The sequence below is a fragment of the Pogoniulus pusillus genome, chromosome 20 (assembly GCF_015220805.1).
Source record: "Pogoniulus pusillus isolate bPogPus1 chromosome 20, bPogPus1.pri, whole genome shotgun sequence".
Taxonomy (NCBI): Eukaryota; Metazoa; Chordata; class Aves; order Piciformes; family Lybiidae; genus Pogoniulus; species Pogoniulus pusillus.
In genome coordinates this window covers 6,255,756-6,276,847 of record NC_087283.1, presented here as the reverse complement: position 1 = coordinate 6,276,847, position 21,092 = coordinate 6,255,756, and the positions used below count along the sequence as shown (strand labels likewise).

The following is a 21,092-nucleotide window of genomic DNA, read 5'->3' as shown; positions in this document are numbered from 1 at the left end:
AAAAGCCACTGGACTCATTCTGTACAGGCCAGCTTTCACCTGGCCCTGCCATGAGCAAGGCAGAAGTACAGGCACTTGGGGAAAACCAGAACTAGGGTAGAACTGAGTCTCAAAAATAATATCCCACACTGCAAGTCTGATTTCCATAAGCACATTCCCTTCTGCAGTTTGAATCTGTGAAGGGTGGGCTGCACTGTTTATTTTCTGCTGCCTACACAACGCATCTGATCTGCGTACTAGGAACACACTACTATCTGCAGGAGCAGGTTTCCCGGAGATATGCATGCTCCTATCCACTCCAGAATAGGCAAAAACCACACAGCATCATGCTGTACTTGCAGCTCTCTGCAGGGGTATCCAATGCCACATCCTCTCTCTTGAATATAAAGCTATGCCACTTCTTGAGGCTGCTGCAATCGCTGCAGATGGTGATCAGCGACAAACAGGAAGCATCCATCCTTCTGCTGTTCCACTGAAGAAACCAGCAGCAAACAGTTCCCTCCTTGTCTCCACTGCTCACTTCTGTGTACTCAGAAATGCACGTCCTTATCCTGCTGTCTCCATCCCCACAGCTGACAGGATGCCATGAAAACATTCAAGCTACACAACAACAGGTTTGACACAGGACAATATGGTGGGCCACAGATACAGCCTCTTTTCACAAAGATTTACTCACCACCAGAAAGATCCTGTTTTTTTCCTACATGGATTAGACAGACTTCCAGTTCCCTGACGAGGAAATGAAGTGATGTGACTTTAAGCAGCTCATGAATCTCCTCAATTAATGCACTCTGCACAACAGAGATTTCCAGGGAATTATCTGCAACCACAGCAGTGCCTCATTCCCACCACCATGTCCCTCAGAATGAGTCACTTCAATTCCCATATTCTTGCTGCAGGCAGAGAGCTAAGGACTATTCCCTGTCTTTGTTAGTCAGGCAAATGGTGGGAATCAAATGCTGAAACCACTTGCACAAAACTCTAATTAGGGTTACCTTATTTTCTGCAACTATCTGAGCACAGTTGCCATAAGCTCTCCACTATTCATGCTGATTAGGGCTTATGCTACAGGAGATAACATTTCCATCCCACTATCTTTAGGGAACAACCAAAGAATAAAGTACCAAGATCCCCTGAACTGCTGCTTGCAAGCAGCATATGTCCAACACAGAGCTACAGTACAAATTCACTGCACAGCCATCTGGGCACAGGACCCTAAGCTGCAAAGAGAAATAGGACAGCAAAGTCTGAAGCAGCCCACACCAGTAAACTGCCCTGGGATCCAGATGTCTGACCAAGCACCATTCCATAGTGAGATACAAGGTCACCACTCTCATTTGTGAACATGTCCAACCTTTCCAGAAAGTCATGCAGAAGCAGAAGGGGTAAAAAGGGACTTTTGAGTTGGGAAGTATGCCTTATGCTCCCCTTCATCTGAAAGGTGAGGAAAGGCAGCAACAGCTCCAAGAGAGCTCTCCTAAACCACCAAACTCTCTATTGCAATAGTATGCCAGATTAAGAGAGATTTTACAATTATTAAACTGGTTTGAGAGGCATTATTAAACTGGTTTGAGAGGCATTATTAAACTGATTCAGTGTGACTGTAGCTGGTTTTACACATCTAGGGAGAGTATAATTCTCATTTAGAAATACATTTCCCAGAAGAAACACAAAATCTGTGCTACCAGTCTTTTCAAACCTGAGAAAGCCTTTGCTGAATTCAGCTAGTAGCCTGTATGTGCTTCATGTGATCTCCAAACTAGAAACACTGGAATTTTAGGCCAGGAGGATATCATTGACTAATGGGGATTCTCCCTTCCCTCCGAGTACAGGTTTATTGAAGCACAAGATCATGCTCTCCAGGCAAGTTTATATGAAATGATTCATCTCTAGCCAGCTGCAGTCAAGACATCTGCTTGTTTTCATCTCACTACAGAGAGATTTGGCCCCCTCCCCTTACCTCCAAAGGCAGCCAAGATTATATCCAATCGTAAAAAGAAAAAGTCAACAATTTCAAAACTGAAACTTCAGAAGTTGGGTGAATTACAGAGGACACAAATGCACCTCTGCCCTACCTAAAGCACTCCTAAGAGACATCAAATTAATACTAGTCTGAGGAAGTCCTATTTAGTCAACAGCCTGCTGACTTGAACACAGCAACACCACCTCTGTATCCTGCGGTTTACATGCAGATGTGTCCAATCCATAAAGGCATTTCTTTGTTTTGTGAATCCCTCACATTCCACATGGGATCATGCAGACGGTCCTCGTGTGGTCAAATAAAGTTTGTGACCCCATGCCTTCAGAGCTTTTCCATATTAACCTGCACTCTGGGCATGTATCCAGTTAAAGCCTTATGTATAGATCACTAGGTTACTAACTGGCTTGCACTCTTGGGGGGAGGGGAAAAAACAAGCTCACAACTGCATAATTTAACGCTGCCTGCACTTTCACTTCTATAAGCACAAATCTTTTTTACTCTGTTCTTACCATAAAGAGTAATAACACTTGCTGAAGGGAAACTCTGGTCCCTATGTGCTGGAACACAGAGCAGTTAATGCTAAATGCATTGAGATTAATGCTAACTGCAGTGCAAAGAAGACAGGCCCTTTTCACAAATGTGCTACAAAAAGAGGAAGCAAAGGAGAAAACTTCAGTGTCTGGAAACTGCAAAGCATTGTTTGTGCAAGCTTTTCTTACAAATGCAACAGGAAGACAAAACAACAAAAGGGCAACACGAAATCCAAGCACAGCAAGAGTCTTAGATCAGACACAAGGGCCTCAAGACAGCAGCTCCCAGAAGATCTCCATATACAAACTGTACAGGCAAAAAGATGCACAACATGGGTTGTTTTCTCCTCTTTCTCCTAACAAAATCCAAGGAGAGACACAACCTCCCAAACCCCTAATGTCAAAGCTAGATAATGTAACACAGCACTGCACCTATATCTCAAAGTGGGATTGACAAATGAGCAGGCATTAGAAAACATATAATCCACTAAATTTATATATTTCCATTATTTTTAAACTGCACTGAAAAGGGAGGACACCATGGCACAGGTCTCACATGCTGTGGGCCACTCTACAAGGCCATCTTCAACTCTCACTAAGAAGCTGCACTCTGGACTACATCCCTTCAAGAGGAGTCCAAAAGCTCCAGTCACAAGTACAATGCATTCTCCAACTCCAAGACTTCCTTTTCAGCTGGAGCACACAGATCTGAACTCTAATTTGAAGCTGTTTTTGTTTATTTTTTCATATTGTTACCTCCTTTCTTTCCCTTCCTCTTCAAGCCCACTTGGGCTGTGCCATAGTACCACAAGCATTTATGTTGCACAGGATCTACAGGCAGTGCATATACTTAGCGCTGCCTCAATCTCAGCTCAACCCCAGGTTTAAAACCAGCCACTATACAATCCAGCACATCGCTTTAAAGCACCAGAGGTTTGGTTCTACATGTGAACAAGCCCCAAAGAGGACTCACAACCTTCCCATTTTGTCTGTTTCCAAGAGGAAGCAGCTTTACACATGGTCAACTCCCACAACAAATTCACAGTACATGAGTCAACCCAAATGGGGACATCTGAAGTAACTCACAATAAATCAGGGGAGATTAGAGGGAATTAGTTACATATCACCAAAAGAAACATAAGTTAGTGTTTAGAAAAGAAGCCATCAGCAATACTTCTCAATGCCTACATTTTTCTCACCATGAACACAGAAGCAAGAGAACATTACAGTCTTCAGGCAGAGGCTGGGCTCCAAAGGCTAAGTGGTTACCTAGATGAGGTTGTGTCAATAGCCAATACCAAAACTGCATGTCTGGTCCCACACATCTCATTTCAAGCTTTTCCAGCTTTGTTTCCAAATTCATACACAGCAATCACCAAAGATGAATTACCTGACCCTAAAAACGTGCCTTCAGTCAGATGAGACATGCTGACTGTGCCTGTACTTTCACCTTCAGGAACAAAGTTCTGTGCCAGAAGAAACCATAAAACTTGTGCTATGTCCACATTAACTGGTTGCAAAGTAGATGGGATTTTAGTGACAGGACTCCACTCAAGCCACTTACTCCTTTAGGAGAGGAGAAAGAGGCAGTTTTGTGCCTCTGGATGTCAGGCTACTTTTTACAAGAAAAAAACTATTTCAAACCCACACCAAACCCTGGAGGATCTGATAGAACAACAGAGGGATGAAAGAAAAACTAAAAGCAATGACTAATAATTTGCATTTGCACAATATCTTTCATCAATGCTCCTCACTTCCATATGCCAGGAAGGAAAAATGGCTGCATTTACTCATTACATAGCTGGAGCTGCTACTCCTTTCCTAAGGAACAGCTGAAGAAGAGTCAGTATTCCTGCATTGGAAGGAGAAGATGAAGCTCCTTTTCCAATTCCATGATCATGCTACTATAATCTACTCACTTAAGGCAGAGCTTTACAGCAATTGCACAGATTTTCCTCAGGTTTGAGCACTGTCTGAGTGACATCTGTAACATGTTGTTTTCTCTTTCTCCAGATCTCAAATAAACCTCTCTGTTCTATGTTACTGTTGAGTAAGGAACACGACCACTTCACTGCGCATGATTCACCTCCCACAAGGAATCCACAGGTACTCAACAGGCATTTCACTGCTGAGCAGCAAGATGAAGGACACAAACACATCTCATCCAACAGTCCACTGAAGTAGATGGGAGGTTCTGCTACAAATATTCTACAAAGACTCACTAGGCCTTCTACAGTTTGGGTTCCCTCCTCCCACTTTCTTCCTCAGAGCCAAGATACTAGGCAAACTGTTCAGATGACAGAACACCACAGCTATAGTCAGAGCACCACGAAGCCAAAGCATCCAAGGCACGCACGCGTACGCTCGCAGCTCTCCGTCACTGACATCCAATGCCCTGCCTGGCAATGTTTGCAGCCAGGGCAAAGAAATCTCTCGTTGTGCAGCTACCTTTTCAAGCTGCCAGGAACAACTCGACACTCAGAGCCCCAACTAGAATAACTGCATAGCTACCAGAAGAGAAAAAAACATCTGCAGGTTTGCATTAGCTTACCCCAATGGCTCCTAGTAACTTTCTGCTTTCAGCTTCTCACAGTTTGCATTGTGGTGTCTCGAGATGCCTCTGCAATCATGTTCTTCTCAAGTGATTCCTAAATTTTAGAGCTCAACATCAAAAGGTTTATATAGTAAAGGTAGGAGAAGAGAGAGAGAACTGCCAATCTTTTTTCAAAAATGGAATACAACAAGCTCCTTCTACAGTAATTTTGCAGGTTCACTCTCACCCTGAAAATTTCAGTGCAGTCAAGGCTTCTCTTACTCCTCCTGAATTCAATCTCAACAGCCTCTAAAGCAAAAGCAAAGTGGTAGGTTGTCAGAAGTGACTATTAGAACACACAAAGCGTGCACGACGCAGAAAGCAAGAGACTTGAACTGATTGGCACCTGGTTCCCTGACAGATACTTTCTTTGCAGGAAGATTGAAGGCTTGTAAGAAGAGCACGACACCCTGGGCCACGTTCTGCTGTCAATCACTCTCCCACACTTCCACTGATTTTTAATGAGATTTACAACCATTAAGAAAAGGAACAGCCACCAAAAACAGCAGAGAAGACACAGTCTGGTGGCCGAAGCACAGAAATTCCATTTCTGCTCCAACTTCTACAGGTGATTTATAATGGACATGAGGGTAAGGCATAACACACTACTGGAGATTCTTGGGTGTCCAACCTCAGACACTCCAGAATGAACCATAGGTGCTGTATGCCAACCAAGAAGGAACCAGAAACTAAGCACAAACCAATAGAAGTAGACACCTCTGAGAAATCTGATAGACATTTATTTGTCCTTTTGTTTTCTCCATGCGTAAAAACACTGCCCATAAAGCACTTTTTGAGACAGCTGAAGCACAGTCACAGTATCACAGTATCGCCAAGGTTGGAAGAGACCTCACAGATCATCAAGTCCAACCCTTTACCACAGAGCTCAAGGCTAGACCATGGCACCAAGTGCCACGTCCAACCTTGCCTTGAACTGCCCCAGGGACGGCGACTCCACCACCTCCCCGGGCAGCCCATTCCAGTGTCCAATGACTCTCTCAGTGAAGAACTTTCTCCTCACCTCCAGCCTAAATCTCCCCTGGCACAGCCTGAGGCTGTGTCCTCTTGTTCTGGTGCTGGCCACCTGAGAGAAGAGAGCAACCTCCTCCTGGCCACAGCCACCCCTCAGGTAGTTGTAGACAGCAATAAGGTCACCCCTGAGCCTCCTCTTCTCCAGGCTAACCAATCCCATCTCCCTCAGCCTCTCCTCATAGGGCTTGTGCTTGAGGCCTCTCGCCAGCCTTGTTGCCCTTCTCTGGACACGCTCAAGCATCTCAGTGCTGCCATCCAATAATTGCTTTTCCTGATTATTGGAAAGGCCAAGAATAATCCCTCCTTTTTGCTGGTCACAAAAGGTCAAACAGACATTGATATTTATGGAAAGACCATACATACCCCTAGTATTTTGGTTAACAAGCTGGCTTCTGCTTAGCAAGTTTCAGAAAGTAGTTTCTCCTTTATTATTACCAATGCCCATCCCTGCAAATGGCTAACAAAATCATTCAATCTTGTTTTAGGTGCCTGCACAGACAGAGCAAAAAGCCTGCTCACAATACACGCTAATTGCATCACAGCAGCAAATAAAAACTCCATGGCATAACAGAGCCCCACTACAACAGGAACCAGATAGGGTAACAGACACCTGCCAATCCCAAAAGCTTACATCCAAATAGCCAAAGCAGACAAAGACTGGGAGGAAAGGGCCACGTGAAAAAATAGCAACACCACAGCTTTTCCATTGAGGAACACCTGCTCTACCCTGCCCGAAGCATCCCACTGGGAACACACTGTGGGGGTCTTCAGGAAGTTTGGGGGGGGAGGGGGGGGAAGGAGTTTTCTTTTTTAGATTATCCATATTACCTGCCTGCATATGCAATTACCTTGACTTGCTATTTTCTTTTTGTTCAGTTAGATGTTAATTGTCTATATACAAATAAGGAGGGTGTTGTGGTTTACAAAATCCTCACCTCATCTTTGGGCTAACATCACCCAAAGTCTCACCCACTAAATATGCATAGACATCTGTACAGTTCCAAACTGAGTGTAGCTTACTTCTAAGAGGAAAAAAAAAAATCACTATTTTCTAGCATCACTTACAAACACAGCTTCTCTTTAGGCCTAAGAAAAACACTCTACAAAATAACTATAGCCCCAAATGTAATTATTTTGTAGCTTTAAGTCTTGGGTTGTTGTTTTGTTTTGTTTTTTAAACAAAACCCAACTTTGTTTAGCTTAATCTCAGCTTCCTTCAGGCAACATTTATTGTACCACATGTGGCCTTTTTATGAACAAAAACTTACAAAACCTAAATCCATTTCTCTGTGTCTTACATTTCTCAAACTAAGAAAAACATTTTTTTTTCTACTCAGCATTCCTTTATGCACTGAAAACCCAAGAAGCAAAAAGCCCTTTAGTGCATTTGGCATCCACCCTCTTAATATCACAACATTTTATTCCTCTTTCCTTATCACTCTTTCTTATTTCCTCTTTCCTTATCACTCTTCTCCTCAATGAGAGTGAAAGCAGTTTTCCCTTTTAAATATTTCATCAAGTCAGAAAACTCTGCAATCTCTCAGTCACAGGCACAACAACTTCAGTCAAACCACAACATATTGTGAAAGGTGCAAGACCTCTTACCCCGAAGCAAGTGGTAATTCTGAGCAGACAATGAAGAGACATATCGAGGGCCCAGGAGCAGGCTTATCCCTTTTTAAACCTCGCACTTCGCCGTTGCCCACACGGTGAAAATGGCCACAGGTGAGAGTATGAAAGCAGACAATAGGAGAAGCAGCAGCAGCACCTTCCTACACCTCCAAGCAAATTGGATGCAGCTGCCCCTGCAGAGGATCCAGCCTCATGCAAGCTTCTCCAAGACCAAAACCACAGCAATACTTCAGCAAATTTCGAGACCAAATGGAGGACAAGAGATCAATTTGCAGCTAGAGGTGAGAGTATAAAGCAGACAATAGGGGAAGCAGCAGCACCATCTTCCTACATCTCCAAGCAAATTGGATGCAGCTGCCCCTGCAGAGGATCCAGCCTCATGCAAGCTTCTCCAAGACCAAAACCACAGCAATACTTCAGCAAATTTCGAGACCAAATGGGGGACAAGAGATCAATTTGCAGCTAGAGGTGAGAGTATAAAGCAGACAATAGGGGAAGCAGCAGCACCATCTTCCTACATCTCCAAGCAAATTGGATGCAGCTGCCCCTGCAGAGGATCCAACCTCATGCAAGCTTCCCCAAGACCAAAACCACAGCAGTATTTCAGCAAATTTTGAGACCAAATGGGGGACAAGAGATCAATTTGCAGCAAGCAGCATTTTTTTCCCTAGTAAAACTCTATTGTCTGGGGAAGAGAGGCAGGGAGGAACTGGCACATGCCCTGTGGAGCAGCAGTGGCATCTGGCAGCACTTTTCTGGGAATCCTGAATGAGAAGGACATGCGCTCTTGTGCAGCCTGGTCTGGGACTGTCTAGTAAGCCTCATCACCCTTCCCTCCATCAGCTAGCACTCCTCCCTTCTCCAGAGATGCAAATGGAAACAAAAAGTGAATAAAAAAGCAAACCCAAAGCCCCTGCTCTGACAGTAACTGATCCACCAGGGCTCTCCCAAATAATGAAATATTAACAGACTGCAGACAATGGCACACAGTTTCCCCAGCTTTGCAGGATAAGAAGGTGCAGAGGAAGCACTTGGTGCCATGGTCTGTAGAGTCTTGAAGATGGGCACTGCTGTCCTTGACAGGGCTTTCAGACTGCGGTGAGCAGTCACTGAATCACAGAATGGTTTGGGTTGGTAAGGCCCTCCAAAGGTCATCTAATCCAACCTTCTCTGCAGTAAGCAGTGGCATCCTCAACTAGATCAGGCTGCCCAGAGCCCTGTCAAGCCTCACTTTGATATCTCTGGTCCTCATTACTTTCTCTGTCCTCAGACCCAGTTTTCCACACAGAAGAAAGTCAAGTCACAAAATAACTTTCTATCAGGCCAGCACTGTCTACACACTGACAAAAAGCAAATTGCTTCTAACAGGGCCGTTTCCAGCAAGCCTCTCACTCCTTCTAATGCAGGCTGCTCAACGCTTTGAGATCTACCCACCCAAAAAAAGACCCAAAAGTGAGGCTCCATTCTGTAGAGAGCTGTACAAGCCTAAGAGTAGAGTCAGCCATCTCTCCCAGCCAGGAGGCAACCTGAATGCTGCACAGTGATCTTTCCCTGAACCTTCCTGGCATTCCGAACAGCACATCCTGCCATTCACAGTACAGGCACTGAATGATAATCCCTCTCCTCAAATTACCCTACCGATTTCAACAGAGCCAGACCAAGAATGTACGTGACCAAGTGTACTTCCAGTTCAGATTTTAGTCACTGCAACTTGACGAGTGTCTTGAGCTCAACTAAGTAACTGCACATACCTAGCAGGCACTCTCCAGCCGAGAAAAAACAGCTGCCTTTTCTTCCAAGTTTCTCCAAAGAAAAGAAAGGAGAAAGACTTACAATTAGCTAGAACTATACTGAAGATTAAAGAAGATGCATGTTATCTGCTTCTTCTGTATTTCCCACTCCAGTGGCCCTCTCCCATTGGACAGCCCAGGAGGCAAACTCAGGGAGCCACTTGAAGTACTGGAAATGTCAGTACTGCTAACAGCAAATGTCACAAACCCCAAAACAAGATCCCCTCCTTCAAAACTAAGGAGTATTGGTAAATTCTCCTAACTGTTAAGCCTGTCAAGTGAAGGCCTTTCAATTCAGCATCTGGTTCTGACTTCATCTTTTCCTCCGCAACCACAAGAGCTAAAACTTCACTCGCCATTGACGTGTTCAGTTACAATGTATGCTTTTCAATTGTCTTTTCCCTTTCCTGGTAGTGCCCCTGCATTCCCAATTATTGTGCAAAACAGGAAAATTTTACGCAATGATTTAATACATTGTTTTTGGCAGCAATTCCAACCTACCATGTTTCCCTCTCTCTTCTTCCTCAACAGTCTGCTGGACTACACAGTGAAACAGATCGGTTCCCTGATCCAGCTAAAAGACAACAAATGTGCAAAAGGTACAAAGAGAGAAAGCCTTCCCCGGCCAGTGCACACAGATATTCCCAACTCTGACCCTGCAAACTGTCGAGTGCGTACAAAAGACAGGTTGGCACAGTACAGTGCAGATGCAGAAATGAACAGCAGTGGCTACAAGTGCCCAAAACGTGGTTACTGCCAACAACACTGCAGCAGACTGTGTGAAAAAGGGATCTGAGTGAGTGCACATACCTGCACAAGCACCCTGTATGGATTACACATGCTGAAGTATCAATCATCTTCAAACACGGGGCTGTTTGTGGAATTAAGTACTACATATCTATAAACACATGTAGACACAGAACAAAACTGATGCAACTAACGTTGCTCAAAACACTAATAAACAAGCCACAATCTATCCATGCAACCCACAATCTAATTACTTCTAAAGACTCCAAAAGGCTTGAACTGTTTGAGGTAGGTTTCTTCTTCCACAAATCCTCTGTGGGGAGATGAGTAAAATCCCATTAGACTAGCCACACTTACTAACACAGAGGGAAATGAGAGAAGCCTTTTTGTGTATCAGATTAAAACTCACCTGGTACTTAGGAACTGCAAAATATATGCATCTCTCTGTGTACAAAACCTACCACCTTCTTCCTCCAAAACTTCCTCGGTGTAAACAGATCTGTCAACAAGTTTGGTGGGACCAAAGCTCCAGCCTCTGTTCCCCAACTCCCACTAACACAAACCTAACTGCACACTGGAACCCTATGCAGATAAGACTCTCAACCTAGCCTTTCACCTCTGAAACATTTCACATTCTTTTTGTGTTTCATGGAATCAGAGTTGTAAAACGGTTTGCCTTGGAAGAGGTCTTTAAGGATCATCTAGACCAACTCCCTGGCCACAGGCAGGGCCACCATTCACTAGATCATGTTGCTCCAAGTCCCCTCTAGCCTGACCTGGAATACCTACAATAACAGGGCATCCCCAACTTCTCTGAGCAGCACATCCTTTCCTAGAAGAATCACTCACCAACTCTGATGATCTAGTAGACTCTAGTAGACTCTTTCCATCACTAGTTAACATATTCCTCTACAAACACACAAAAAAAAAGTCTGATCTCACCACTCCATGAAGGCTCAGATCCCTAAGCGATATTGAGCTCCTTCAGCCCCTGCTCTGATGCAGAATCAGATCCCTGCTGAGAGCTGGAGGCAATTTACAAGCGTCCTCAGGGGGACTATTATCACCAGGTAGTGGCGAGCACCACATCTTTAAAATGAAAAATGAGGCAGAAGTATTTCTGAGTATCCTTTCTATTCAGGTTCCCAAACATGTAAAATTTACTGGCTGGGTGTTAACACAGCTTTAAGAGCTTTCACTCTATCAATGAATATAGCTTCTGTTTTCATACTTTAAACAGGCTCTGTGACATATAAACACATACCTTAACACTACTGACTTATGCTTTTTAAGCACAGCAGGAACTATATATTCTAAGGTATGTTTGATAGGCATTAAACAAACCTAAAGAAATAATGTTTTATGTTTTCCTACGCTGAGCTACTACCCAATGTAGCAATAAAGTAAGTTTTGTCACAACATAATAATAGTTCATTAAATCTTCATTAAGTCTTCCCCCCCAAAAATGGGTTTTGCTAATGCAGGAACATCCCTTTGTCAGTTATGAAACAGAATCTCAATTTCACCAGCACAGATAACATGGAGTGACCTGTGCTCAATTTGCTAAACTATCATAGGTTGCATGCAGATTATGAGACCAAATGCTACTTTTGATGTGCCTGGAGAAAATACCTGATAGGTAGCAACAGGTTAACTCAGACTCAGCAAAAACATGTACGTCCAAACCATGCTTTGGCAAATTAAAACAATCATCAATAATAAACAATGAGAAATAGTGAATTTAAATAGCAATTTCTCATCCCATTGTTATAATTTCTTTTAAAATATGGTCTTAAATTGCTTTGTTATACCTATGTTTAAATTTATTCATACATTTAATGATGATGGGCCCATCAAGCTAGTTTTAGGTCACATTCACAGAGCCCCATCAATAGCACAGGACTGAAAAGACAATTCTTTGTTTAGCACACACTATTTACTGTCATTATTACTATTGTTATTAAAACAAATTCAGTCATCCTATTTGGAATCTGGATAACACTACGATCTTCCTTTTCAAGGAAACCTTTGAAAGAATCTTCTTGTAAGTTTTGTTTTGAAACTTCTGAGCTCTGCATAATACTTCCCACTTGAGCTAATTGTTTTTCAAGGGAAATTTAATTTTTGTTAAATGTGTTTTTCTAACTAATGGCAACCTGTGCTAAAGTAAACAATGAGTGCAGCCTGATAGGAATTTTTGCTCTATCTTTACCAAAGCAAGGAAGGAAAGACATATCATAGCATGCTGAAACACATGCAGTGGCAGAATTGCTGGATTTTTAAGCGACAATTAGAAGACAATTTTCTACTCCACTTCTCCTCTATGAAATGGATCATCTTGCCCTGCCTCATTTAATATTAACTGGATATGTGTTCTTGTCTCTAGAAGAAAATACAAATGCAGTTCCCTAATCCACTTATAGTCTTCCTTCAAATACATTTCTGACTAGCTAGCTTGTCGATAAAGTATTGTCCTCGCACAAAGACACTCAAATCTCTTCAGGGCTGTCACGGGTTCTGAATGTAACATTACATCACACTCACCTTACCTGCCAAGGCAAAACCAAGAAGTGCAAAATGTGCGTGAAAAGTCAAAGTTTCCATCTCCCCCAGGGACATTAATGAGTAACTTCATGGTTTCAATTATGTCTTATCTTCCCAGATGGGAATTAGAGAGGTCATCACTAGCCAGTGAAAATGAATTGCTTATTTATTCTTTCCTGTTCAGCTGCGCATACATCTGTATCACAAGTCTTACTTGCAGCCCAGTACTTTGAAACTCATTGTCCTAAACAACTCCTCCCAAATAGTACAAGAAAAAGAAAGAAAGAAAGAAAGGAGCTGCGGAGAGACATAAAAGAGAACAGGCAGAAGGACATTAAAGGCATAGAAGTTCAGTCATGACAGCTACCTACTGAAAATTAAATTTCACCATTTCTGCTACAGGGTTACTCTTCACATACACACACACAAAAGTAACCACACAAGGAATATTACATTGGATTTCATTCCTGTCTTTGTTTTTACTATCACTGCCCTTCAAGCTGTGCAAGGACAGATCTCACTGGAAAAAAAAAATGAGTAAGGGCACTACACTTGAGTTGGGTAGGCGTTCATAAAACAAACATTATTCCTCCCGTGGGGGGAAAAGTTAGATTCATCCCCAGGCAAGCTGTTGTCTGGCAAACAATGTTTCTAAGTATCAAAATTTCCTACTAGGACGTTAGTATTTACATTTTAAAAAAATAAATAAACACACACCACACCTTACACACACACAGAGAAATTAACCAGAATGAAAGCATGGACAGGAGTGAAGCTGCAGGGGTGAAACTGTACCATCTTTAACTCATTCCTTGAGAAAGCAGAGACATGAAACAAACAATGGGATCACCACGTAAAGCAGACAAAGTCCCAACACCCACAGTTACAGAACTCTCCACAAGCATCTTGCCATTTCTTAGCTGAATGCATGCAGCAGTTCAGCACGAAATTTTTAATTGTTATTACCGACACTGATTTCTTACAATTGAAAAAAAAAACAAACCACTTGTGTTCATGTCAGCAAAAGCACTTCGTAGAGAAGATTCTCCTTTCCTCCCCACCTTTTGCTGAAGTAAGATTGCCTAACGCTCGCTCAGTTGCACGGCTGCACAGTGCTCTGCTATGGGAAGCTATCTTGTCAGCACAAAGCATGCTGCTGCCTAATCAAACAACGGCAGTGGTTCCCTCGCACAAAAAGGAACGTGGGTAGGGTCTCATTATTCAGACTGCTCTGTGGGCACAAACAGTGTCTACTGATGGAAAAACTGCAGATGGGTGATCCACACACAAAGCAACGCTAACTCCCATGCTGCAGTCCAGGCACTGACAAGAGCTTGTGGGGAGAAGACTTCAGTTCCAATGTCTCAAGAGACAATAAAAAGGATAGAAAGCGCCTAGAATCAACAAACAGCTTAACCCTTGTACTCGGAGACACAATTTACCAGGTCTGGATTTAGCTGTCATTAAAACTTTTGCTTTCAAATGCAAAACCAAAGTGATGTTATTTTCCTGTTCCATTTTACTCATCTTGCATAGAATGCAGTAAAACTCGTCATGCCAGAGGATTTGCAAAGGGATGATGTGAAGATTAATTACTGGCTGCTTATAAAGCACCCTGCCTGTGGAAAGCCCTATGTGTAAAAGCGACCTTGTTATCAAAGTTGTTGAGTGCTTCCAATGCTCACTTTCAATGGACGGCAGGGATATTTTTCTACACCTCTTGAAAACCAAATTAGCTACATTTAAATATCTACCTACAGTTTCAGGAGGTTTTGGCACTGTGCCTCTAACCTACTTCCGTAGGAGATGGGGGCTAAACTACCACATATTTTGCTTAAATCGCATTTTTTCAGCTCAAAAAACATAAAAAGAGTAAAAGCTAGGCATCGCAGAAGCAATGTCTGAAAGATACCTGCTAAAGGTACCTAGACATGCAGGCAACAAGTAAACATGGATCTTATCCTAGTGCCCTAATTACACCCAAGAAACCTAAGAGAGTAGTGGAGAAAATAAGCACAGATATTTCTGTGCACAACGGTTATTTACTTGGTGAGTTAGCGCTGGAACAAAAATGATAAGGCACAAGACCGAGCATGAAGAACACTGCTTGACAAAATGGAGCCTGCAATGGTACGAACGACGTTTGCATGTCTTCCATTTATACACACAAAATAATTAGGAATTGGAACACCTCGACGTTAATTAAAGCACCATCCCACAGGACTTTAGACATTGTTTCAGCCATGGTTTCTTCGGTGACAGCTGGGAGCAGAGTTTGACGTCCCCTACACAAATACAACTTCATGCCCAGTGTTGCCACACTGCAGAGATTAATGTCTGAAGCATGATCGTGCTTCTCTCTACTGGCATCCTTCTCCCCAGCTCAGAAATCATCAGCTATGGATCACCAGCCAGGAAAATGCCTCATCTCCTCTGATATTCAACTTCCCCTCTACGTTGATGGTATCTTAATAAAATGAAGAACTGCAAAAAACTCCTCGTGCTCGTGTCTTTCGGGGTTTTTCTCCAGCAATGCTCGAGCAAGTCATCCTTCTCCTTTTATATACGGTAGTTCTACCAAAGAAAGAAGACTATTCCTTTGGAAACATCTTCAAGAGCCCGGTGGAAATGGTAAGCAGAGATGTCATTGTGGCACAGAAAAAGAGCTCTGTGAGAATAGGCAGCTGGCCTACGTGAAGGTTAAAGTAGCTCACACTGAAAACCTGCTTCGAATACTTCACAGCAAAGCACGATGCAGGAGGGAGATTTACACACACTGCGTGTCTGCGTACCCAAGTGTGAAAAAATCCAGCCTCCGAGCACAGCGGAGACTCGGTGAAACCCACTGAAGCAGACCATTAACAGCAAACCTGCACAAAAGCCAATCCACTCTCTCCCATCACCAGTGTCCTATAGGAAGGCCAGAACGAAGCCATTGAGAAAAATGATCCATTTACGCATAAATCAAAAAACCCACGACACAGCTGAACTACTGAATGATTAAAAATCCCTGTACAGCACGTTTTGGGAGCTGTGTTAATCGCTACCAGACGAAATTTGGGTGTAATCACAGCATCTACCATACAAACCTTCAGATAATACTGGCTGTGGAATTTTTGAGCTGTACGTGTAAATAGAAATGATAATTTTAAGGACCGTGTCCATCTATTGTACAGCTCTTGTGCCGATGAGATCATCACCTTGCATTTTTCTCTTGCATCATTTTCCATTAAGAAAGAAAACCCTGAAGGAATCTCCATGTTTTACGACCGCATTGCCCGTGTCTGGGTTGGGTATGTGACTGCCAAATGAGAACCCCAAACCCAGGCCTAGAACAAAGCAAAGACCCTGCAAACCCGGAGCCTTCACTCTCTAAAGGCATCCTCCTCTTCCTCCTTCACCTCTAACTTGGCCAACATGCCAGCAGATATTTGCCGGCTTTGGTTCCAGATAGAGACGGCTCAGTGTGTCAATTTCATGTCTGTCTCACGTTGAGAAGGGAGAAATTAAAAGAACCAAAAAAAAAAAGGGGGGGGAGTGATAAAAAAGGCGAAAGAAACCAATGGCAATAACACTGATACTCATGACACTATTATGGTAATTAATAATAATAATAAAAACTAGACTTGTTTGAAGAAAAACGCCGGAACGGCCAAATTAAATCTCCCCAAGATTACAAAGAAGGAAAATTAAATGCCCACAGGCATTCCGGGATCCGCTCAAGCCAAGCCCTCGTTCACACACCGACCCTCTCGGCGGGGATCCCGCTGGGACCGGCGGGCAAGGCGACCACAGGGCACAAAGACGCATCATCCGCCCCCCCGGCCCCGCAACGGCGGCGGGTCTATCCTCGCCGATGCCCCGCGGGGCGGGGAAGCCTCCGGGGCCGCAGCCGCGCTCTGGTCGCCCCCCGCGGCGGTGGCGGCGGGCCCGGCCGGGCTCTTACCGTGGCCGAGGCGACGGTGTTGTCTGCCAGGGTCAAGTGGTGCGGCTCCCACCGCCGCAGGAACTTGGAGGTGAGGATCTTGCTGAGAAACGTCCGGGGGTGCCGGATGACACACACCTGGATGTCCCCCTCCTGCAGCAGCTTGTACCTCATGCCGTTGCAGTGGAGCAGGGCTCTCCGGCACGGCGCGGCACCCATTTTATTCCCCTCGGGAGCGGACATCTCGCCCAGCAGCGGCTTGCTCTCCTCGGTCTGCCTGCGGTCGCTGCCCCCACCGGAGCCGCCGGTGCGATCCATGGCAGCCCCGTGGGTCGGGATGGAGGGATGGCGCTGCCCGGAGAGACCGGTCTCTACGGGCGGCAGAGACGGGTATAACCAAATCAAATTAGAAATAATAACAACAAAAAAATCCAGCCTCACGAGGCGGATTTTAAAAAAAAAAAAAGGGGGGGGGGGGGGGAGGAAAGAAAAAGAAAAAAAATCTATGAGAAGGAAAATAAAATAATTAAAAAAAAAAAAAAGAGGGAAGCTGGGGGAAGGGATCGAACCGCACCGGAGCGGGGAGGAAGGGAAGCGATAAAAATCCTTATTCGAACTTCAAAATCCGCCCCCCTCGGCGGGTTCCCCTCTCAAAGCGCTTCGTCCATGATCCCGGGCGGACGCCGGCCGAGCGGAGGGTCGGCTCCCGGCGGGGGCGGCAGACAAAAGCCGGTGATGGTGGTGGTGGGGGCTCCTGACGGCGGCGGGGGCTGCGGGGCGTCCGGCCGCGGTTCCTTCCTTCCCCCCGGGGCGTGTGCTCGAGAGAGTGCGGCGGCGGGCGCGCGTGTGCATGTATGTGGGTGCGGGTGTGCGTCCGTGGGTGCGGGTGTGTGAGTGGTGGGGGGGGGGGGGTGTGTGTCCAGGCGCGCCGCCGCCGCCACCGCCGCCGCCGCGGGAGGAGGCGGCGAGAGGGGCGAGCGCTGCCGACAGCCTCTCGCCGGAGCGGCTACGGACGCAACTGATTGGTTCCGATGGGGTCATGTGGCCCGCCCTACTTGTGACGTCAATGGCCGTGGAGCTGCTGAGGGCAGCGGTGGCTGTGGCGGAGAGGGGCGCGGGAAGTGAGGGGATTGTGCCGTTTCTCTTCTGGCTTCTCCTAAGAGGTGCTGAGTCGCCCCCCCAGTTTGCTTCCCGCCTCGTCCCTCGGAGAGGCGGCCATCTCGCTGAGGGACGAGGCTGAAGGGGAACGGAGGGGCGACGCGGCCTGGGAAGGGCTGGAGGTGTGCAGGCGCACACCTACACACCTGCGCACCCGCGGAGGCAGCCTGGCAGCCCCTCGCCATGAGGGGAACATCCAGCATTGCAGGGGAAAACCTGAGAGAACGTGGGCGTTTAGTGCAGTAAAAGTCCCTTTCTTTGAACCCCGGCGCTGACAGGAGCCCGGAGCCACCTCTGCCGTGGGCTCAAGAGTGACTTGGATCGTAGAATCGAGCGTTAAAGACCTTTGAGATGATTAAGTCCAACCATTATCTAATTCTACCAAGTCTGGTGCTAAATGCTCTGTCTTTTAAACACCTCCAGGGATGGGGATTCAAACACCTCGATGTGTTTTGAGCACCCTTTTCAGTTAAGAAGTTTCTTTTTATACCAAATCTAAGCCTATCCTGGTACAACTTGAGACCGTTTCCTCTCGTCCTGTGGCTTGTTACTACGATGAGACCAGCTCCCAGCTCGCTCCATCCCCTCTTTTGGGAGCTGCAGAGAGCAAGAAGGTCTCACTTCAGCCTCCTCCAAACTAAGCAACCCCAGTTCCCTCATTTGCTTCTCATAAGACCTGTTCTCCAGACCCTTCCATCCGCTTCACTTCCCTCCTGTGAACTGTGCTCCGGCATTAAGCTTTTGTGCAGCCACTGCAGAAAACGGCAAGGGACGCCCCATGCCTGGTGGCTGTCACTTCGCCAGTGTCTCCCACTAGTGTTCCAAAAGATGATATAAACCGTCCCGATTGAAGGTTTAAGCTCATCTCTATTTGAGGGAGGTTGGGAAAAGCATGATCTGCTCTGCAACAAGATGGTTATTTCACAATGTGTACCTGCAGCTGAGCTTCTGGCAGCATCTCCTAGTGCAATAGTTTTCAAATGAGAGGTCAGCCTGCCAAGCGAGGTGCCAGCAGTTATGAGTGTAGTCAAGAGCCCTCCCAAGAGAAAGCTCTTTCATCTGATACATTCATATCACAAGTTGTACAGATTATCTGTTGGGGAGGAGAGCTGCAACTAGAAGGGTTTAGAAGCCTTTGCCATAAAGCCTTTTGTAGTGGCTGCTGTATAAGACAATACACGACTGGCCAGACCACAATTGCTGTGAGCACATCCATCACGTGTGTTATTATAGAGCTGTTGTGTTGAAATAGGCTTGCACTGGGCAGGAGAATTGCTGTTTAAACACTTTCAAGAGGGACTGTTTTTGTAAGCTATTGATTATTAGCAAATTGGAGGCATCCCTTTGTTCCATGTTAGCATCGAAATGATTTATAAAAAGCAGTCCCAAGTACCAGTTGATAGAACAATGCAGCATTTGCACAATTTGGCAACAATTAGAAGGCACTCGTTTAATGCCATGAAATATAAAACCAGCAGGAAGTTAAAAAATCTCTTTTGCAGAAGTTAAAATTGTCAGTATCTCAGAGCCCTGATAATTACCTCCTGAACCTAAACAGACTGAGTGGTCATTATGCACTAAACATTGCAGGCAGTTCCCACAGAGCTTTGTCTACCATGCACTGCTAGGGATAAATAGTACACACATCTATGTTGAACTAAATCCAGACCTGGATTCCTGCAGGAACTGTCTGTTTCTAGGAGTTCTAGGGTGGCTGGTACAAGGGAGACCTGTTCTTGTTTGACCTGAGGCACTGTTCTGGTACAAGCAATAATAGTGTCAATAGTAGGACTATACACATACACTCACCTGCACCCAACACTTTACTCAGCAAGAACTGCAACCAGTGTGGCTGTTTTAGTGGAAATTTATGCAAACTCACCCCCTGCTCAAACCACTGATTTACATCTACTGTAATTGTCATCTCTGAGAGCTGCTCACCAATGAGAGGATGATATGCAAAGAGTCTGCTGTTCTTAAGGTAATTTCCTGGCAGCTTAGAGCAGATGTCTTTCACTTGTTTCACAGAAGGTAGCAAAAAAAAACCCCAAGGCTGGTCAACAGTGGTCAAACCATGAGTTACCTTACAGGATCCAAGCCTCTGCTGGAAATCCACTGTTCCAAAGTGTTGAAATCCATTGAGATAGCCAAAGCACAGCACATCAGGCAGCGCTGCTCCTAGCAACCTCTGTCAAGGACAGAGCTCCAAATCCTTGGAGGTGCTCTGCATTTGCAGCTCCCACTGAATCCACGCACTCAGGCTGCAGGTGTTCCCTCTGAAGTAAACTGAGCACAGCACAATAAAATCGAGGTATGAAATCTCACGTTGCCTGCCAGAACGGGGCAACTGAAAACCCTGTCTAGACAAGTGAAATTGAAACACACTGCTTGCTTGCCCAGATGCACATTAGCCATCCTACATGCAGCAAATGTCTGAACATACACAAATTAACACCCCTCCTCACACCCCTTGCCCATTATGCCAAGTGGAAGTTGGATGGATTGCATTCCCAGCTTCATGTCTTTCCAGCCTTCCTTTTCTGGCCCCATGCAGCCCAACACATATCTCAGGTATATATGCTTGACATTATTTCAAAGTGGTGTTTGGGGATTGCTGTATGTTTTGGTTTTCTCCCTGTAATCTAATATTTGTGAGCAAATCCAGCTAGAAGTTTATCATGAAAGTGAGATGTAATTATTCATTTATATAATAAGTAAATAATCCATCATAAATAACACATGATTTGCCATTAGAATGCACTGCCCAGGGAGGTGGTGGAGTTGCCATCACTGGAGGTGTTCAAGAAAAGACTGGATGAGGCATTTAATGCCATGGTCTACTTGTTTGGATAGGACTGGATAAACTTGGAGGTCTCTTCCAACCTGGCTGATTCTATTATTCTATGATTTCTGTGCTAGGAAAGGCCCACAGATTTTGGCAATGAAAATTGAGTACTTCAGCACTAATATTACTAAAAAGCGGAAGTTCTTTTAAGTCAGTCTCTGGGTATAGGTCAAATTTGAAGCAGGGAGGAGATAGTCAAAGAGAGATTTGTTCTACTCTGCAGAAATATCCTTGCAATTGGACCAAAATGAGAGTGGGGCTGGCAAGGAAAGCAGGCAGAGGTAAAATACTTCCTCCAGAAAAGAGGTCAGTGGT

The 21,092-nt window shown here is 45.0% G+C and overlaps 1 protein-coding gene across 3 annotated transcripts in view; it reads right to left on the bottom strand.

The window, feature by feature from the left end:
* The window catches only part of CMIP (c-Maf inducing protein), a 141,097-nt gene extending 123,387 nt beyond the window's left edge, over positions 1–17,710 (bottom strand). Inside the window, exons 1-2 of one of the 3 annotated variants that reach the window (XM_064159990.1) lie at positions 17,349–17,710; positions 16,796–17,145 (exon numbers count right to left, since the gene is read on the bottom strand). In XM_064159990.1, coding sequence (XP_064016060.1) covers positions 16,796–17,092 — 297 coding nt within the window. In that variant the 5' untranslated portion in view covers positions 17,093–17,145; positions 17,349–17,710. Of the gene's footprint in view, positions 1–7,741; positions 7,936–16,795; positions 17,220–17,348 lie in introns of those variants that run through there. The other 2 variants (XM_064159991.1, XM_064159992.1) reach the window with 2 other exon arrangements.
* Positions 17,711–21,092: the final 3,382 nt, after the last annotated feature.